Source organism: Chiloscyllium plagiosum, chromosome 3, assembly GCF_004010195.1.
Source record: "Chiloscyllium plagiosum isolate BGI_BamShark_2017 chromosome 3, ASM401019v2, whole genome shotgun sequence".
Taxonomy (NCBI): domain Eukaryota; kingdom Metazoa; phylum Chordata; class Chondrichthyes; order Orectolobiformes; family Hemiscylliidae; genus Chiloscyllium; species Chiloscyllium plagiosum.
This window is the reverse complement of record NC_057712.1, coordinates 121,133,336-121,151,488: the sequence shown is the minus strand read 5'-3', so window position 1 is coordinate 121,151,488 and position 18,153 is coordinate 121,133,336. Positions and strand designations below refer to the sequence as shown.

Below are 18,153 nucleotides of genomic sequence, written 5' to 3'. Positions count from 1 at the left end.
CCTCGATTCCAGATGAAGGGCCTCTTGTCCGAAATGTCTATTCTTCTGCTCCTCGGCTGTTACCTGACCACCTGTGCTTTTCCAGCACCATACTCTCGTCTCAAAATTAACAGTCTCGTGATGATGCCATTAGATCATTGCCTGGGTTTCCTATTCCAAGAACTGGAATAGGAAACCCAAGAACTGGGTTTCCTATTCCCATATTTAATGGGAATTCTGATTTTGCCACTATGTACAAAATGTCACCCAATTGTTTCATCGATGAGTTTCCTTCGACAGAAAGTATTTGGGCCCCCTGCCATTGATGCTGTTAAATGTTTGTCAAAAGGCCAATCTTCAGCGACCCTATATTGTTGATCTCCGGAACTGTTTTGGAGCCTCTAGTTAACTTAAAAGTATAAGGACAATAGGTTTGAGAATCATAGGTTTCTGAGTTTGGCTTAGTTTCAAAACACCACAAAGTAAATGAATAGAAATTGCTAGCTTCTGTCGAGTCCAACTTTTATGGGATAGCTTTGTATAACACTAAAAACGCCAAAAGTAGATATGCATGTTTCATGTATAGCTTTCTCTCAGTAATCCAGTACAAATCCAATTCTTATATTTTGCAGTAGCAGCACAAATGTAACACCATACTTTGGACATCATACAATGGAAACTTTTTTTTTTAAATCCAGCTTGGAAATTGTAGAAAACCCCTCATAAGGCAAGAGGAATCTTTCATTAGGCAGGATCTTTACTTCCAAACCAATCAGTTGCTCTTGCAGAAATGCAATCCCTATCTACTGCCCAGTACAAAATATGTTTCCTTTCCCAATTCCAACTTCAGCTCACAAAAGACATTTTTTAAAAAAGGCTTCATTACATGGGCTGATATTCCATGCTGGGAATGATGTTGGACTCACTAAAATAATAGCATTTCCCACCAACAGCAGTTTAGTAATTCATCTGTACACATCCTTTCAAAATCATGTTTGGTATTCAGGTGACAGTCAACAGCTTGAGCAGAGCACTTGTGATTTATTATCTTATCTGTGCACCACCCTAGCTCAAATTTCACAATCATTATTCTCAAAACATTTATTATTGGTCTTTGAAATTGGGGGTTGCAGGATATCATTCTGGAATCCCAAGCTTTTGGGCAGCAGTTTCTACCATGGAGCTCTGACCAAGTGATAACAGCTGTTATCCCACTCTCATAGCCCTCGACCTTTGAAGCCCCCACCCAATTCCACACTTAGAGTTCTCATCAAGAGGTCGCAACAATTTTTCAGTCTGGCTTTGGGATCACGGTCGGAAAGCATTTGCAAAATACATTGATTTTTTTTTCCTTTTTACAAATCTTGCAGTGAAAACTATCTTCAATCCTGCACCTGCTGTTGCTGACCTTGATCCCGAGTTCTACAAAGAGAGTGATGTCTTCTGTTGCAATGAGACTGAGGTACCGTGTTGATAGATCTTATTTTGCACAGGATAATGCACTTTAATTATGTTTTCAGCCCTGGAGGTCTTGGTTTAAAACCATTTAGGTTGCTGAAATTAAACTCATCTCTGCCAGTTGCAAGGAATAAAGGGCAAAACTGTTCAAAATTGCATTTTACAAATTGCTGATTACTCTAATAATCCACAAGGCTTGTGTTAGAGTTGGAAAAATCACCTCTTCCAACGTTGGGGTTGAGATATATTTTGACAGAATTCCAGAAGAATTCTTTTGTTTGCTCACGTTTAGTGGATCTTCAATTACGTCATGCAGAATGTAAGCTATTCAATTAATTGACAATTTACCAGTTCCACAATTTGATCAGGGGTCAAATATTATCTTGCTCTAAGAACTTTGTATTTCTTTAGTACCAATGAGACTATCAATGTCAATGAAAACATTGGTCTCATCTTAGAACATAGAACTGTACAGCACAGGAAGGGGTCCTTTGGTCCACAATGTTGTACCAAACATGATACTAAACTAAATTGATCCTTTCTGCCGCCCTTGATCCATATCCCTCCATTCCTTGCATATTCATGAGCTTTTCTAAAAGTCTCTTTGTATGTGACTCCACCTCGTATTTTAGTACAAACAGTCCAGAATTGAAACTATTGGAGAAGGACTTCCATTTCTCAAATTGAGCCCAGAAATGCCAACCATTGACTTTTAATTTTTACTATTTGAGTATTCTTAAGAAAGAGATTCTTCAGCTAGTAAGGTATCAAAGGATTCATTCTAATTAAATTAAATAATATTCAGCATTTAGTATTTCATTCAGCATGTTTACATTTAAAGCTTGTATGTTATTCAGGCTAATTCTTTGGTATGATAGAATGGAAAAGCTATAAATGCTGGAAGTCTGACAATAGAATGGAAAATGCCAAGTATGTATGGCAGACTAGTAAGTACTTGTGAAGATGTTTTTGATTATGATCCTGACCCCACTGATCCATTGTCCTGTCTGTCGGGTATGAAGCAGGCACAAAACATGCCAATTTAACAGCAAGGTGCTTTGTGCTCAGTCTTTGCAGATGTTGGTTCCACTGTTACATAAGAATGGAATTTTTTATGTTAAATGACCGAAGGATGTATAAATCCTCTGTTAGGCCTCCTAGTGATATAACTTTGTGATGATGCTGCCCCTTTAACAAAATTATTTTGTCCTTGAGTTTTTTTTGGCGAGGTTGTAAAGGCAGAGGTGCCGAAATGTCTGAAAAAGTTAGAGTCTCGGCTACCTTAAAATATTTTGAGGGGGTGTGGCTTGGTCCATAACAACTTACTGAAGGATATTATTGAGAAATTATGCACCAGCAGTGAATATGTGTTGTGCATCCCAAGTTTGAGTTTTTTGTGATGGATCTGGGAAGAACAGCATGTTCCCATGACTTCACAGGAATTGGAAACACTTACTCTGTCTCTTCCACTGACCTCCCACTCCACCCTAACTAACTCACAGCTCACTTACATCCCCATGTTTGAAAACTTAATTGACAGCTAACTTCAAATGCACAGATCTTTTTGCTTTGTTCGTGGGATGTGGGAATCGCTGCTTATAGTCCAGCATTTATTGCCACTTTCTAATTGTCCTGGAGAAGGATGTAATAAACTTCCTTGCTGAAATACTACAGTTCTTGGAGTGTAGGTATACCCACAGAGAAATCTAGTGCACAAATTGTAGAAAGTTTGTATGCAGGATAGCAAGTATTTAAGAAAGCTAATAGAAAATTATGTTTTATTGCAAGGAGAATTGAATGCAAGGGTAGGGTGTTTATACGGGGCTTTGGTGAGACTGCATCTGGAGTATTGTGTGCAGTCCATTCATCATACTTACAGAAGGATGTTAATGCATTGGAAGAAGTTTAGATAAGTTTTACAAGACAAATATCTGCAAATGAGCAAGTTGCCTTATGAGGAAAGCTATACTTGTTTTTTTTCTAAACCCCAGAAGATGCATATGTGATCTGAAGAGGACTTGACTGGGTGAATGTGGAAATGATGTTTCCTCTTGTGTGGGGTTATCTAGAACTGGGGCTCATACCTTAAAAATAAGGTGTCGCCCACTTAAGACAGAGGAAATTTTTTTTGGTTTTGAGTTTTTGAAAATCGCTTCTTCAAAAGGTATTGAATTCAAAATCTTTAAATATTTCAGATATTCTTGGAAATATTCTTGATTAGATTCTTGATTACCAAGGAGATAAAGAATATTGGGATATGTAGCAGTGTAAGTCAGATCAGCTGTCAAATTAATGAATTTCAGAACAGAACTGAAGGGCCAAGTGACTTACTCTTGTTCCTTGTTTGTATGTTCATATGACACCTGCAGCGCTGTTAGAAAGTGATTACTGGGACCGCCAAGTGAGTTGGGAAGGAAAATGCATTTTCATTTTTAGCCCATAATGTTTTTTCAGTGTTTTCTGTTTCTGTATTGCACAGATTTTAAAAGCTGGATTGAAGATTGGTGAATATGGAAATATTTCTAATTCACCAGTTTCTGAATGGTGATCAATTTCATTCAAGTTGTGGGTTCTCTTTGCACATAGTTATTTGTGTAATTCAGCTCATGATTTGATTTCAATCTGATACTTTATCACTTAATAAGTAAATTTTTCATTGGCATATGACATCTTGCAACAAAATTCCTAATTGTTACCTACAGTATATTACTGATAACTGAATGTATTCCATATGCCAAGAGGTGGAAGTGTACCTTTAGAAATGTATAGCTAGCTGTTTGATTGCTCATAAGCGGTGTGATATATGTTAGATCCCTCACTGGATTTATTTCATTTTTCAGTTTTACACTTTTTGTTTTAAATCAATTTTGAATTATGAGCTGGAAATGACTGGTGAGTTTTGGGACAGCATGTGTAAGATGAAAAGAGTACATTAAACGAGCTTTCTGTATTTGTAAGGCCAGACCTGGAGGCTGATTGCAGGCTGAGCCTTGATTTTTAAAAGTTCTAACAGACATGGTGAACCTAGGAAGAACATTGTGTTTAAACAAATAGTAGAAGCTGGAACTTAATGAGGTCACTACTTGGAATTGATTCTGGCAAGTCTGGAAGATACCCTAGATGACAATTGAGGCCTCTGGAAGAATCAGTTTGTTTTTTAAACAACTGTTTTCGGAGAGGTGGCTTTGAGCTGCTGCTGTGAAAGCTTTCAAACACGGCTTCCAGAAGAGTAGAAAACTGTGTGAGAAGTTTTGCTGTCCTTTGCCTATGTGAACTGAGAAGGTGAACCTGATCAATGTTTCAAATAAAACAGACAAGGAATTCAAATTTATGCCTGTGAAGCAATGCATCTGGAAAGCTATTTGAGTAATCTGTTTTATTTATCCCTTAACTGTGTTTGTCTGTCTTTTGTGTGAATGGGAGCTGAAAACAAATGTTTTGGGTTTAAAGCACAGACGTGTGTCAGCTTGCCGTGTTGTTTAATTTTCTCTCCACTAAAGTCATTTTATATTTAGTAAATAGTTAAGCCTTTTGTTTAAGGTACAACACTTGTGTCTGGACATTAATTACTTGCAAAGGCTGGGATTGGTTATTCAAAAGTCTGTTTAGGATCCATTGAAGTGACTATTTGGGGGTCTTCATCAGTTTAATTTTAATATGATGTAAATACAGAGACAAAAAGATTTGGTTTGGCTGTCTGTTTCCATGTTGTAACATCATAAAGGACATGTTTGCTGAATGTCCTGATAATCTGCCAATAAATGCCACAACACCAACCATTACTATCTAGATGCATGCATGCATGTGCCTGTGCCAAGCCTGGTTTTCAAGTGTTTCAGGCAACTTCCTCTTTGCTCTCATTATATGAATCCTTTCTCCAAGAATAACAATTGCTAGAAAATCACCAACCATATGTAAAATATGTCTGCAATTATGTCGTTTTTGATGCTCAACGCATATCATTCCCAGGTTTTCCTCGCAACAGCATCAGTTTCTGGATATCTGCACACAATTTAAATGATCTGTGGTACAGCAGGTTATCATTGTCAATTTAATCAGTTTACATGAAGCTATTTTGCAATTCTGCCAAGGTGTATCCAGATTGGGAAGTTTTTATTTACCAGTTTCCTGTTTCTCACTGTTCTAATTCATTTTTTTTTGTGCATGTGTTAGTTTTATGTTTGTTGTGAGTTATTTAGGAAATCTGTTTTCATGTATACTGGGGTTTTCAAACAGGACTAGAAAATTGCATCAACCTTATCTTGAATCTAAATTTGTTGATGGGAAGGGTGGGAAGAGGAGGAGAGAGAAAAATGCATGAAGCTAGTCTTTGCTTGTCCAGACCAAAGTCACTGATAACTAGTGGAGAAAACCAAAGTCTTTCATAAGTATCTCTTTCTCTGTAAAACCTACAGAAAGTAGAGGAAACATAGAACATAGAACATTACAGCGCAGTACAGGCCCTTCGGCCCTCGATGTTGCGCCGCCCTGTCATACTAATCTGAAGCCCATCCCACCTACACTATTCCATGTACGTCCATATGCCTGTCCAGTGACGACTTGAATACACTTAAACTTGGCGAATCTACTACCGATGCAGGCAAAGCATTCGATACCCTTACTACTCTGAGTAAAGAAACTACCTCTGACATGTAATTTATACCCATCTCCCCTCAGTTTTTAAAGTTGTGTCCCCTCGTGTTTGCTGTCCCCATACTTGGAAAAAGGCTCTCCCCGTCTACCCTATCTAACCCTCTGATTATCTTGTATGTCTCTATTAAGTCACCTCTCCACCTTCTCTCTAATGAGAACAGCCTCAAGGCCCTCAGCCTTTCCTCGTAAGACATTCCTTCCATATTAGGCAACATCCTAGTAAATCTCCTCTGCACCTTTTCCAGGGTGCTGAGGGAGGATATTCCCAGGAGAGATAGGTATATCGTTGGTTCCAATGTGGACAATGACCTCTTCCTGGCCCCTCTCTCCTGTGAGAACATTCTGCACCCTTTCTGAGACATCCTTTCTGAGACATCAGGGAAACAACACACCATTCTGCTTTTTCTCTGCTGGCCACAGAAATGTCTGTCTGTACCTCAGACTACAGAATCCCCTAACACAGTTGATCTCTTGGAAGTCGACATACCCCTTGTTGCATTAGAGCCAGTCTCAATACCAGAAACTTGGCTGTTCGTGCTACGTTCCCCTGAGAATCCATCACCCCCTACATTTCATTAGGGACATTTAAGCGACTGCTGGGCATGCACATGGATAGCAGTGAATTGAGGGGTGTGTAGGTTAAGTTATTATATTTTGTATTAGGATTAATCCTCAGCACAACATCGTGAGCCAAAGGGCCTGTTCTGCACTGTATTGTTCTATGTTCTGTGTGCTAATATGACATTGCTGCTGCCTTGAGTTACCTTGTTCCATCACAGTACTTATATGGCCAGCAGTGTTCACTTCCATTTTTGATCAATGGTAACCCCGGGATAGTGATTGGGAGGTGGGCTTCAATGATGCTGAGTCAAAGAAGGTGGTGCTGGAAAAGCACAGACGGTCAGGCAGCATCCAAGGAGCAGGAGAATCGATGTGTGAGTATTAGCTCTTCATCAGCTTATGCTTGATTCTCCTACTCCCTCCGGATGCTGCCCGACCAGCTTTTCCAGTACCACACTCTTCGACTCTGATCTCCAGCATCTGCAGTCTTCACTTTCACCCCCTTTAATGATGCAACCATCAAATGCCAAAGGTCAACATATTGTCTCTTGTTCAAAGATGGTCATGGCCTGGCACATGTGTGGAACGAATGCTACTTGTCACTTGTCATCACAAATCTAGGGCTGTCGTTCAGGTCTTGCTGTCTTTGGACATGCACTACTCCAGTACCTGAGGATTCGGGAAAGGTGCTGAACAACGTGCAGTCATTGGTGGTCTTTGGAGACAGCACTTTCCTGGGTGGCAACATTAGTGTGCCTTGAGACGTCGAGGCACATAACATGGAAACAGACTCTTCGGCCCAACTTGTCCATGCTGACCAGGTTTCTTAAAATGAACTCAAGTCATAGAGTCCTACAGCATGGAGACATGTCTTTTGGACCCAAATTGGACTATGCTGACCAAAATGTCTGCCCTCCATAAACCCCATTTCCCTGCACCTGGTCCATATCCTTCTAATCCTTTCCTATCCATGTATTTGTCTAAATGCCTTTTAAATGTTATTAATGTATATGCCTCCACCACTTCCGCTGGCAGCTCATTCCATATGCATATCACCCTCTGTGTAAGAAAGTTGCCTCTCAGGTTCCCTTTTATGCCCTCTTGTCCTCCATTCCCCAACCCTGGGAAAAAGACTGAGTGCATTTACCTTGTCCATGCCTCTCATAATCTTATACACCTCTAAAAGGTTCCCCCTCAGTCTCCTATGCTATAAAAAAAAAACATTCTAGCTTGTTCAACCTCTCCCTAAAACTCAGACCATGGAGTCCAGACAATATCCTTGTAAATTTCTTCTGCATTCTTTCTAGATTAGTAACATCCTTCCTATAACAAGGTGACCAAACCTGAACGCCATACTCCAAGCGTGGTCTCACCAACATCCTAGATAACAGCGACATAACTTCCCAACTTCTATTATCAATGACCTGATTGATGAGGGCCAGTGTGCCAAAAGCCTTCATCATTGCCCTGTCTACCTGGGACACCACTTTCAGAGAACTGTGAACCTGAACTCCAAGGTCCCTCTGTTCCATGACACTCCTTAAGGCCCTACCATTCACCGTGAAATTCCTGTCTTGATTTGACTTTTCAAAATGCAAGACCACACACTTATCCATACTAAACTCCATAAACTCCCCACCTGGTCAAGGTCTTGCTGCAATTTCTGATAACCTTCCTCACTGTCCACAATGCTGCACAGTTTAGTGCCAACAGCAAATTAATGAATGCCTTGGACATTCTCATCCAAATCATTGACATAGGTAACAAACCGCAATGGACCCAACACTGACCCCTGAGGTACTCCACTACTCACAAGCCTCCAGTCTGACAAGTATCCTTCCACTATTACCCTCTGCGTCCTACCATCAAACCAATTTTGTATCCAGTTTGCCAGCTCACCTTGGATTCCATGTAATCTAGCCTTCAAGAGCAGCCTGCCATGTGGAACCTTATCAAAGGCCTTACTGTAATACATATAGATTATGTTCACTGCCCTGCCCTCATAAACCTTGCTGGTCACTTCACTTCATCAAAGAACTGTAACAAATCTGTACGGCATGATCTCCCAGTCACAAAGAAACTAGTCCCATTTGCCTGTATTTGGCCCATATTCCTCTAAGCCTATGCTAACTATGTAGCTGTCGAAATTCCTTCTAAATGTTGTAATTGTACTCACTAGTACTACTTCCTCTAGCAGCTTGTTCAATACACATACACCCTTTATCTATTGCCTCTCTTGATTTTATAAACCTCGACCATGTCACCCCTACGTCTCTGCCAATTCAGCCTCTCCTTATAACTCAAACACGCCAGTCTCGGTAGCACCTTTGCAAATTTGTTTTGCACCCTTTCCAGTTTAATAACATCCTTCCTATTGCAAGGTGACCAGAATTGTAAATAGTATTCCAAATGTGGCCTCGCCAAACATGACTTCCCAATTCCTGTACTCAATACTCTCACCGATGAAGACAAGTATACCAAATGCACCACCCTGTCTCACTGACACCACTTTCAAACAATTATGTACCTAGACCCCTTGGTCCCCCTGTTTGAGAACACTCCCCAAGAGTGTTTCCGTAGAGACCACTCCCTCCGCGACTCCCTTGTCAGATCCACACCCCCCACCGACCCAACCTCCACTCCCGCAGTCCTCACTTTCTCCTTTTAACACTCCCCAAGAGCCCTTCCACTAACTGTGTAAGTCCTGCCCTGGTTGTCTTACCAAAATGCAATACCTCGCATTTATCTGAATTAAATTCCATCTGCTATTCCTCAGCCCACTGGCCCAGTTGAATAAGATCCCGTTGCATTCTTAGATAAATATCTTCACTGTCCACTATACTCCAATTTTGCTGTCATCCGCAAACTTACCAATCATGCCTCCTGTATTTTTATCCAAATAATCTAATAAATAATGAACAACAGTGGACCCAGCACCGATCTTTGCAGCACACCGCTGGTCACAGCCTCCAGTTGGAACAACTCTCTACCACCATTCTCTTTTTTGCACTGTCAAGACAATTTTGTATCTAACTGGCTAGCCCTCCCTGAATTCCTTGTGATCTAACCCAACTTAACTATCTTCCATGTGGAACCTTCTGAAGGCTGTGCTAAAGTCCATGGAGACATAAATGTGTCTGCAATTGCATGGGAATCAACAGGGGACAAAGTCTGATACAGGAGAAAATCTGAAATAGCAGAATCTGAATAAGTGCATATATGAGACAATTCATTGAAATTGAGGAAAGCAAATTTTGAGGAACAGCTTAGAATCCCTAGTGAGCAACAGTAGGCTAACTGGAAAGAGCAAAGTAATGCAAAAGCTGGAATGTGTACTGAAAACAACAAATGCTGGAGGTCAGAGTGGGTAGACTTTTTTTTAATCCTCTGATATTACATTTAGTAATGCAGATGAACTGTTTGGAGTACAAAGTTAAAAATCACACAACACCAGGCTATAGTCCAACAGGTTTATTTGGAAGAAGTAGCTTTCGGAGCGCTGCTCCTTCATCAGGTGGTTGTGGAGAATAAGATTATAAGACACAGAATTTACAGCAAAAGTTTACAGTGTGATGCAACTAAAATTACATTGAAAAAGACCTGGATTGTTTAAGCCTCTCATCTCTTAGAATGACCATGTTGGTTTCAGTTCTTTCGTGTGCAAATCCCCGAATTTTTTTTTAAAGTTACATTTCAAGTGCACTTTAACAATAGGTGCCATGTCGGCCCAGATAATGCATTGAAGGTGTGAGGTGCCCTGTATGAGGCTGTCTGTGCCTCAATGTTCAGACTGATTGATTCTGTTTCTCAAAAAGTGATTTACAGAATCTTAGTTGGATTCATGCAGTTTTTGAGCAAAATAAAATGTAATTCTGCAAGTACAAATTCACTGCACAACTTTATATGTGGGTGGGTGTGTGTGTGTGTGTATGTGTGAGCGTATGAGAGTGTGTGTGTGTGTATGAGAGAGTCGAGAGTCTGTAGTACTGTGGGGTCACCTGCAGTATGACAATTAATCGTAAGGTCCTGGTTGTGGCCATCCCCATGGGTCCCCACGTTTTGTGGGGATGGCCAGTGGGCTGGAGGCTGGATGCTTGGGCTGTGTGGGTACGGCCAGCGGACCGGAGGCGAGTGCTGTGTGGGGATGACCAGCAGGCTGCAAGCCTGAGCAGAGCGGAACAATTGTTGAACTGGGACTGGTGTGGATGGTCAGCAGTATGCAAGTCCCCTCTGCTGATCTACTGAAAGACTGTAATACTCATAGAACATTACAGTGTAGTGCAGGCTTTTATGGCCCTTAGTGTTGAGCCACCTTTTGAAACCAATCTGAAGCCCATATAGCATACACTATTCCATTCTCGTCCATATGCCTATCCAATGACCATTTAAATGCCCTTAAAGTTAGCGAGTCTACTATTGTCGCAGGCAATGCGTTCCACACCCCTACTACTCTGAGGAAAGAAACTACCTCTGACGTCTGTCCTATATCTATGACCCCTCAATTTAAAGCTATGTCCCCTCGTGCTGGCCATCACCATTCAAGGAAAACGACTCTGCCCAACCTATCTAACTCTCTGAATATCTAATATGTCTCAATTAAGTCACCTCTCAACCTTCTTTTCTCTAACGAAAACAATCTTGAGTCCCTCAGCCTTTCCTTGTCAGACCTTCCCTCCATACCAGGCAACATTTTGGTAAATCTGTGGGCAGCACGGTGGCACAGTGGTTAGCACTGCTGCCTCACAGCGCCAGAGACCCGGGTTCAATTCCCGCCTCAGGCGACTGACTGTGTGCAGTTTGCACGTTCTCCCCGTGTCTGCGTGGGTTTCCTCCGGGTGCTCCGGTTTCCTCCCACAGTCCAAAGATGTGCAGGTCAGGTGAATTGACCATACTAAATTGCATGTAGGGGTAGGGATAGGGGTGGGTTGCGCTTCGGCAGGTCGGTGTGGACTTGTTGGGCCGAAGGGCCTGTTTCCACACTGTAATGTAATGTAATCCAATCTAATCTAAAAAAAAACTCCTCTGAATCCTTTCCAGAACTTCCACATTCTTCCTATGATGCAGTGACCAGAACTGTATGCAATATTCCAAATGTGCCCACATCAGAGTTTTGTACAGCTGCAGCAAGACCTCGTGGTTCTGAAACTCAATCCCTCTACCAATGAAAGCTCACACACCATATGCCTTCTTAACAACCTATCAACCTGGGTGGCATCTTTCAAGGATCTATGTATCTGAACATAGAGATTTCTCTGCTCATCTACATTACCAAGAATCTTACTCTGCAATTCTGTTACTACTTCCAAAGTGAATCACCTCACACTTTCCTGCATTAAACTCCATTTACCACCTCTTAGCCCATCTCTGCAGGTTATCAATGTCTCTCTGTAACCTACAGCATCCTTCATCACTATCCACAATTCGACCGACCTTAGTATCATCTGCAAATTTGCTAACCCATCCTTCTATATCCTCATCCAAGTCATTTATAAAAATAACAAACAACAGTGGACCCAAAACAGATCCTTGTGGTATCCCACGAGTAACTCCAGGATGAATATTTCCTATCAACCACCACCCTCTGTCTTCTTTCAGCTAGACAATTTCTGATCCAAACCACTAAATTCCCCTCAATCCCATGCCTCTGCATTTTTGTACAACAGCCTACTGTGGGGAACCTTATCAAAAGCCTTACTGAAATCCATATAGCTGAAAATGTGTTGCTGGAAAAGCGCAGCAGGTCAGGCAGCATCCAAGGAGCAGGAGAATCGACGTTTCGGGCATGAGCCCTTCTTCAGGAATGAAATCCATATACACCACACCAACCATTTTACCCTCATCCACCTGTTTGGTCACCATCTCAACGAACTCAATCAGGTTTGTGAGGCACGACCTACCTATCACAAAACTGTGATGACTATCCCTAATCAACTTATTCCTCTCTTGATGATTATAAATCCGATCTCTTACAACCCTTTCCAACACTTTACCCACAGCCAAAGTAACGCTCACAGTTCTAATAATTTCCAGGGTTATCTCTATTCCCCTACACAAGGTGACAACATTTGCTGTCTTCCAGTTATCTGGCACTATTCCAGTAGACAGTGATGACATAAAGATCAAAGCCAAAGACTCTGCAATCTCCTCCCTGGCTTCCCAGAGAATCCTAGGATAAATCCTATCTGGCCCAAGGGACTTATCTGTTTTTATACTTTCCAGAATTGCTAACACCTCCTCTTCATGACCCTCAATCCCATCTAGTTGAGGATCCTTTATCTCAGTATTCTCCTTAATAATGTTGCCATTTTCCAGTGTGAATACCAACTAAAAATATTCATTTAGCACTTCTCCTATCTCCTTTGACTCCACGCAGAACTTCCCACTACTGTCCTTGATGGCCCTAATCTTAGTCTAGTCATTCTTTTATTCCTGATATCCCTATAGAAAGCTTTAGGGTCCTATCTGCCAAAGACTTCTCATGTCCCCTCCTGGCTCCTCTTAGTTCTCTCTTTAGGTCTTTCCTGGCTAGCTTGTAACTCTCAACTGCCCTGACTGAGCCTTCATGTCTCACCCTAACATAAGCCACCTTCTTCTTGACAAGAGATTCAACTTCCTTAGTAAACCATGGCTCCCTCACTTGACCACTTCCTCCCTGCCTGACATATACTCACCAAGGACACACAATAGCTGTCCCTTGAATAAGCTCCACATTTCAATTGTGCCCACTCCTAGAGTTTCCTTCCCTATTCTATGCATCCTAAATCTTACCTAATCGTACCATAATTGCCTTTTCCCCCAGCTGTAACTTTTGCTCTGTGGTATATACCTATCCCTTTCCATCACTAAAGTAAACGTAATGGAATTGGAGCCTGGAGGAGCAAACAGCAAGCCAGAGTCATGAGTACATGCTCTGATTATTATATCAGAAATTTGCATCACCTAGTGTCTATCCTGTGCATGGGATGTTAGGAAGTCAGAACTAAGTGAGGCAAGATTAGGTACTGTTGCATGCAAAAGCATATAAATAAGTTTCTCAAGGTTGAAAAATGCATCTTGTCATCTTGTGGTTCAGAATTGGACTGTTTCTCGTTGCTTTTTTTTAATATGGTCTCTTATTTTCCCAACCAACTCCCTGTTGTGTGTATCGCTCATGGGCAAGAAGAATCTGTCCTCACTCATACATAGAAGTTGGGTTTTAAAATAACAACACTTGAGTGTTGGTTACTTTTGTGAGGTTTTTTTTTCAAAGAAGCTAGGTCAGGCAGCACTTCTGAAACAGTGAACTAATCCAGTATGTGTCAGAGAACAGTGAATCCTGAAATGTTAATAGAAAATCGTTTATATTTTAGGAGGTTACAATACGTAGAATTCGAAGAGTATAAGCTTGTTAACAGTTTAGAATAATCAAGGATTGATTATATTTTTGTTCAGAAAACCTAGGCATTGAACATTTTTGTGGCAATTCGGAGAACACTTGTGAGTAAGTTACTTCAGTAGAAAATTTTCAGACCAGGTGTGTTTGGTTAGATATTTGCAGGCTATTCAGAGCTGAGAAGGTCTAACCTGTCAGTTTGGAGTATTCATTTAAGAGAATTCCAAAGTTAGTGGGAGTTAACTGTCAAGTTTAACTTAAAGACTTGATATTGAAGGTTAATTTCCCTGGATTTGAATCACGACTCATGATAGTGTGAGAAAGTCAGATAAAACTTTCTTTTGCTAGATGTTTTAAGATTTTTCTAACTTCTACATTCATTGAGCTTTTTCTATCTCTTGTATATTAAACTTCTGCTCTGTTACTAAAGAAACTCTGCAACTTTGTATGACTATATTTTGGTGAATGATCACCACATAGATCTTTTTTTAAAAAAAATGTTAATCAAGCCGCCTTCGGGGATCTGACTTATCCAATAGTACCATCAGCTAGGTTCATAACATACTGAATGTCACATAAGCAGACAAATTAAATGTAGTAGAAAGATGGAGGGAAATGTGTGGTTCTGGAAAAGCACAGCACTTCAGCATCCGAGGAGCAGGATAATCGATGTTTTGGGCAAAAGCTTTTCATCAAGAATATGGTTGGGGGGCTGAGAGATAAATAGGAGGGTGGGTGGGGCTGGGAGAAGGTAGCTGATAATGCGATAAGTAGATGAAGGTCGGGGAGAAGGTGATAGGTCGGAGATGAGGGTGGAACGGATGGGTGGGAAGGAAGATGAACCGGTGATGAGGGCAGTGCCAAGTTGGGAGGTTGGATCTGGGATAAGGTGGGGGAAGGGGAAATGAGGAAACTGGTCAAAACCACCATGTCGTGGGTTTGGAGGGTCCCAAGGCAGAAGGTGAGGCGTTCTTCCTCCAGGCGTCGGGTGGTTAGGGAGTGACAATGGAGGCGGCCCAGGACCTGCATGTCTTTGGCAGAGTGGGAGGGGGAATTGAAATGTTCGGCCACAGGGTGGTGGAGTTGTTTGACATGGGTGTTCTGGAAATGTTCTCTAAAGCGTTCTGCAAGTAGGCGTACTGTCTCCCCAGTGTAAATGAGACTGCATGGGGAGCAATGGATACAGCAAATGACATGGAAGTACAGGGTAAAACTCTGGATTCTCTGAAGTGTTCTACAGATAGGCATCCCATCTCCCCAATGTTTCCTTCCACATGCAGGAATCACAAAACCTGCACCCACACCTCCCCCCTCACCTCCGTCCAAGGCCCCAAAGGAGCCTTCCACATCCATCAGAGTTTTACCTGCACTTTCACATGTCATTTACTGTATCCATTGCTCCCAATGCAGTCTCTTCTACATTGAAGAGACCGGACGCTTAGAAAAAGCGCATATGACTGTGCAGCACTCCTTCAGGACTGTACTAGAAAGGCATCATTGATAGTTTCAGCCCAGTATTAGCCAATCATGTTCAATCTTCCTAAAAAAAAGAACATTCACCGTTAAGGTTTATTTATTTTAAAAATATATTTAGCTTACAAGCCCATATTCCTCTGATTCAGAGGTGGGAATGATTCTAACTGAACATGGCTGACACCTTGATCTGTCTTAATCACATAGTTTTTTTTTCCCTGTGTGACAACCTCTGCTCCACTTGATAAATTCCTGGGGCCTCCAGTACACGCTTACAAAGTAATGTCAAAAGTGGAATATATTGTAGAAGGCACAAAGGATTTGTTTAAATAACTAATCTTAACAGTAAATCAGCTTTTATTCAGGGCTTATTAAATATTTTCTTCATTTACTAAACTTGAGTCCTTAGTCGTTGATGTGGAAGTGCTAGTGTTGGACTGGGGTGGACAAAGTTAAAAATCACACAATACCAGGTTATAGTCCAACAGGTTTATTTGAAAGTACAAGCTTTCAGAGTGCTGCTCCTTTGTCAGGTAGCTAGTGAGGCAGGTACATAGCATACAGAATTTATAAGTAAAAGATCAAAGTGTCATACAACTGAAGCGATGTATTAGACAAATCTACATGACTGTTAAGTCTTTAATTACTTAGAATGGGGCTGCAGGTTTTTATTGATTAATATCAAATATTTGTGGGCGGCACAGTGGCACAGTGGTTAGCACTGCTGCCTCACAGCACCTGAGACCCGGGTTCAATTCCCGCCTCAGGCGACTGATTGACTGTGTGGAGTTTGCACATTCTCCCCGTGTCTGCGTGGGTTTCTTCCGGGTGCTCCGGTTTCCTCCCACAGTCCAAAGATGTGCAGGTCAGGTAAATTGACCATGCTAAATTGCCCGTAGTGTTAGGTAAGGGGTAAATGTAGGGGCATGGGTGGGTTGCGCTTCGGCGGGTCAGTGTGGACTTGTTGGGCCGAAGGGCCTGTTTCCACGCTGTAATGTAATCTAATCTAATCTAATATGTAAATCCAGAAATTTCTTTCCCTTTCAAGTCACAGCCCTGCGATAATTTAAGGTTTGATCAGTGGATTAAAAAAAGTGACATCTGAACTCCGTGCATTAAAGGTGTGAGGTTAGAGTCTGTCTGTATCCCAACCTGAAGTCAGACTGGTGGGACAGAGAAGATTGGTGTCCACAGTGGTACATGCAACCAATTCACAGAACGCAACCAATTTTTTTTTGCTGGATTCCTTTAATATTATTATGTCTGCAGGTCATCTGAAAAGGTATACAATGATGTAGAAATGAGGATGTGACCATGATGGATCATTTGACTTGCATAATGTACAATGAAATAACTAAGTTGTATTCTGCACATTATACTCTGAAGTAATGTCTACAATTACCTGTAGTGTAAACGGTCAGTGATGAAGTCACGACTGTATTTGTATTTTAAACTTCCTCCATCAAAAAGTACAGAGTTTGAATTTTTACACTCTCTTATGAACAACCAGTCTAGTCAGATAATCTAAATCATAAACAGTGAGAAGTCCTTTCAGCAAGGCGCACAATGTTTGTGACCTATTTGCATTTAATTTAAAATATAGGACAAAATGGGCCTGTAGCTGGTAGCAACCAACTAGCAAGGAGCAACCTGTGGACTCCAGCATCATTAGTATATCTGTTACAGAAGCAGCGGTCCATGACAATACTTATAGGGCTGTCCAACACACAATCTTTGAGGAGACTAAACCCTACCTTCAAACTGAGGCTGTTCCTCAGGGCAGTAGCACACTGTTAAATAGGATAGATTCAGAACAGATCCATTAGCTCAGAATTGGGTATCATGATGCACTTGGACTCATCAGCAGCAGAATTGCACTCCAGCATGATCAAACCAGGAGATAAATAAAAGCAAAATACTGTGAATGTTGGAAATCTGAAATAAACACAGAAAATCCTCCTGAGTTTCCTCGCATTTCAGTTGTAAATCTTAGCCAATTTGATTCATTTCATGTGCTATCAATGAATGTCAGAAGGCACTTGATATAGAAGGAGCCACATTTTGGAAGATATTACTGAAGACTGGTGCTGAACAGCCAGTTGCACCCCTGCCAAACTGTTCTAGAATGGCTCCAATAATGACACCTGCATGACTGTGGAAAAATGCATAGGTTTGTTCTATCCATATAAAGCTGGCTAAATCAAAACCTGTCAATTATAGCCCATCAATCTATTGTCCATCATCAACAAAGTGATGGAAGATGCTATTGATAATGGTATTAAGCAACATTTATACAGCAATGACATCACCAATATTCATCTTGCCTCTGCAAAGGCACGCAAGCTACAGCTTTGGTCCAAAGATAGGATAAAAACTGAATTCCAAAGATAAATACAAAGTGACTGGCCTTGACATCAAGGCAGTGATTGTATGAATTGGGCATTAAAGAAGCTGAGTGAAACTTAATAGGAATTGAAAATAAAACTCTAATATTCAGAGTCATATATACCCCAAAGGAATTGTGGTTGTTGGACATTAATCACCTCAGCCACAGACATCGGTACAGGAGTAACTCGACATTTTCTGAGCCATGCTATATTCAACTGCTTTTTCAATAACTTTCAATCTATCATGTGGTCAGAAGTGGATGACTGCAC

General features: G+C 41.2%; 1 protein-coding gene across 6 annotated transcripts in view; it reads left to right on the top strand.

Moving 5' to 3' along the window:
- rbks (ribokinase) overlaps nucleotides 1-18,153 on the top strand; it is a 158,722-nt gene that overhangs the window by 79,214 nt on the left and 61,355 nt on the right. For all 6 annotated transcript variants that reach the window (XM_043687233.1, XM_043687228.1, XM_043687229.1 and 3 more), the window contains one exon: nucleotides 1,350-1,441. In XM_043687233.1, the coding sequence (XP_043543168.1) occupies nucleotides 1,350-1,441 (92 nt within the window). The remainder of the gene's footprint in view (nucleotides 1-1,349; nucleotides 1,442-18,153) is intronic.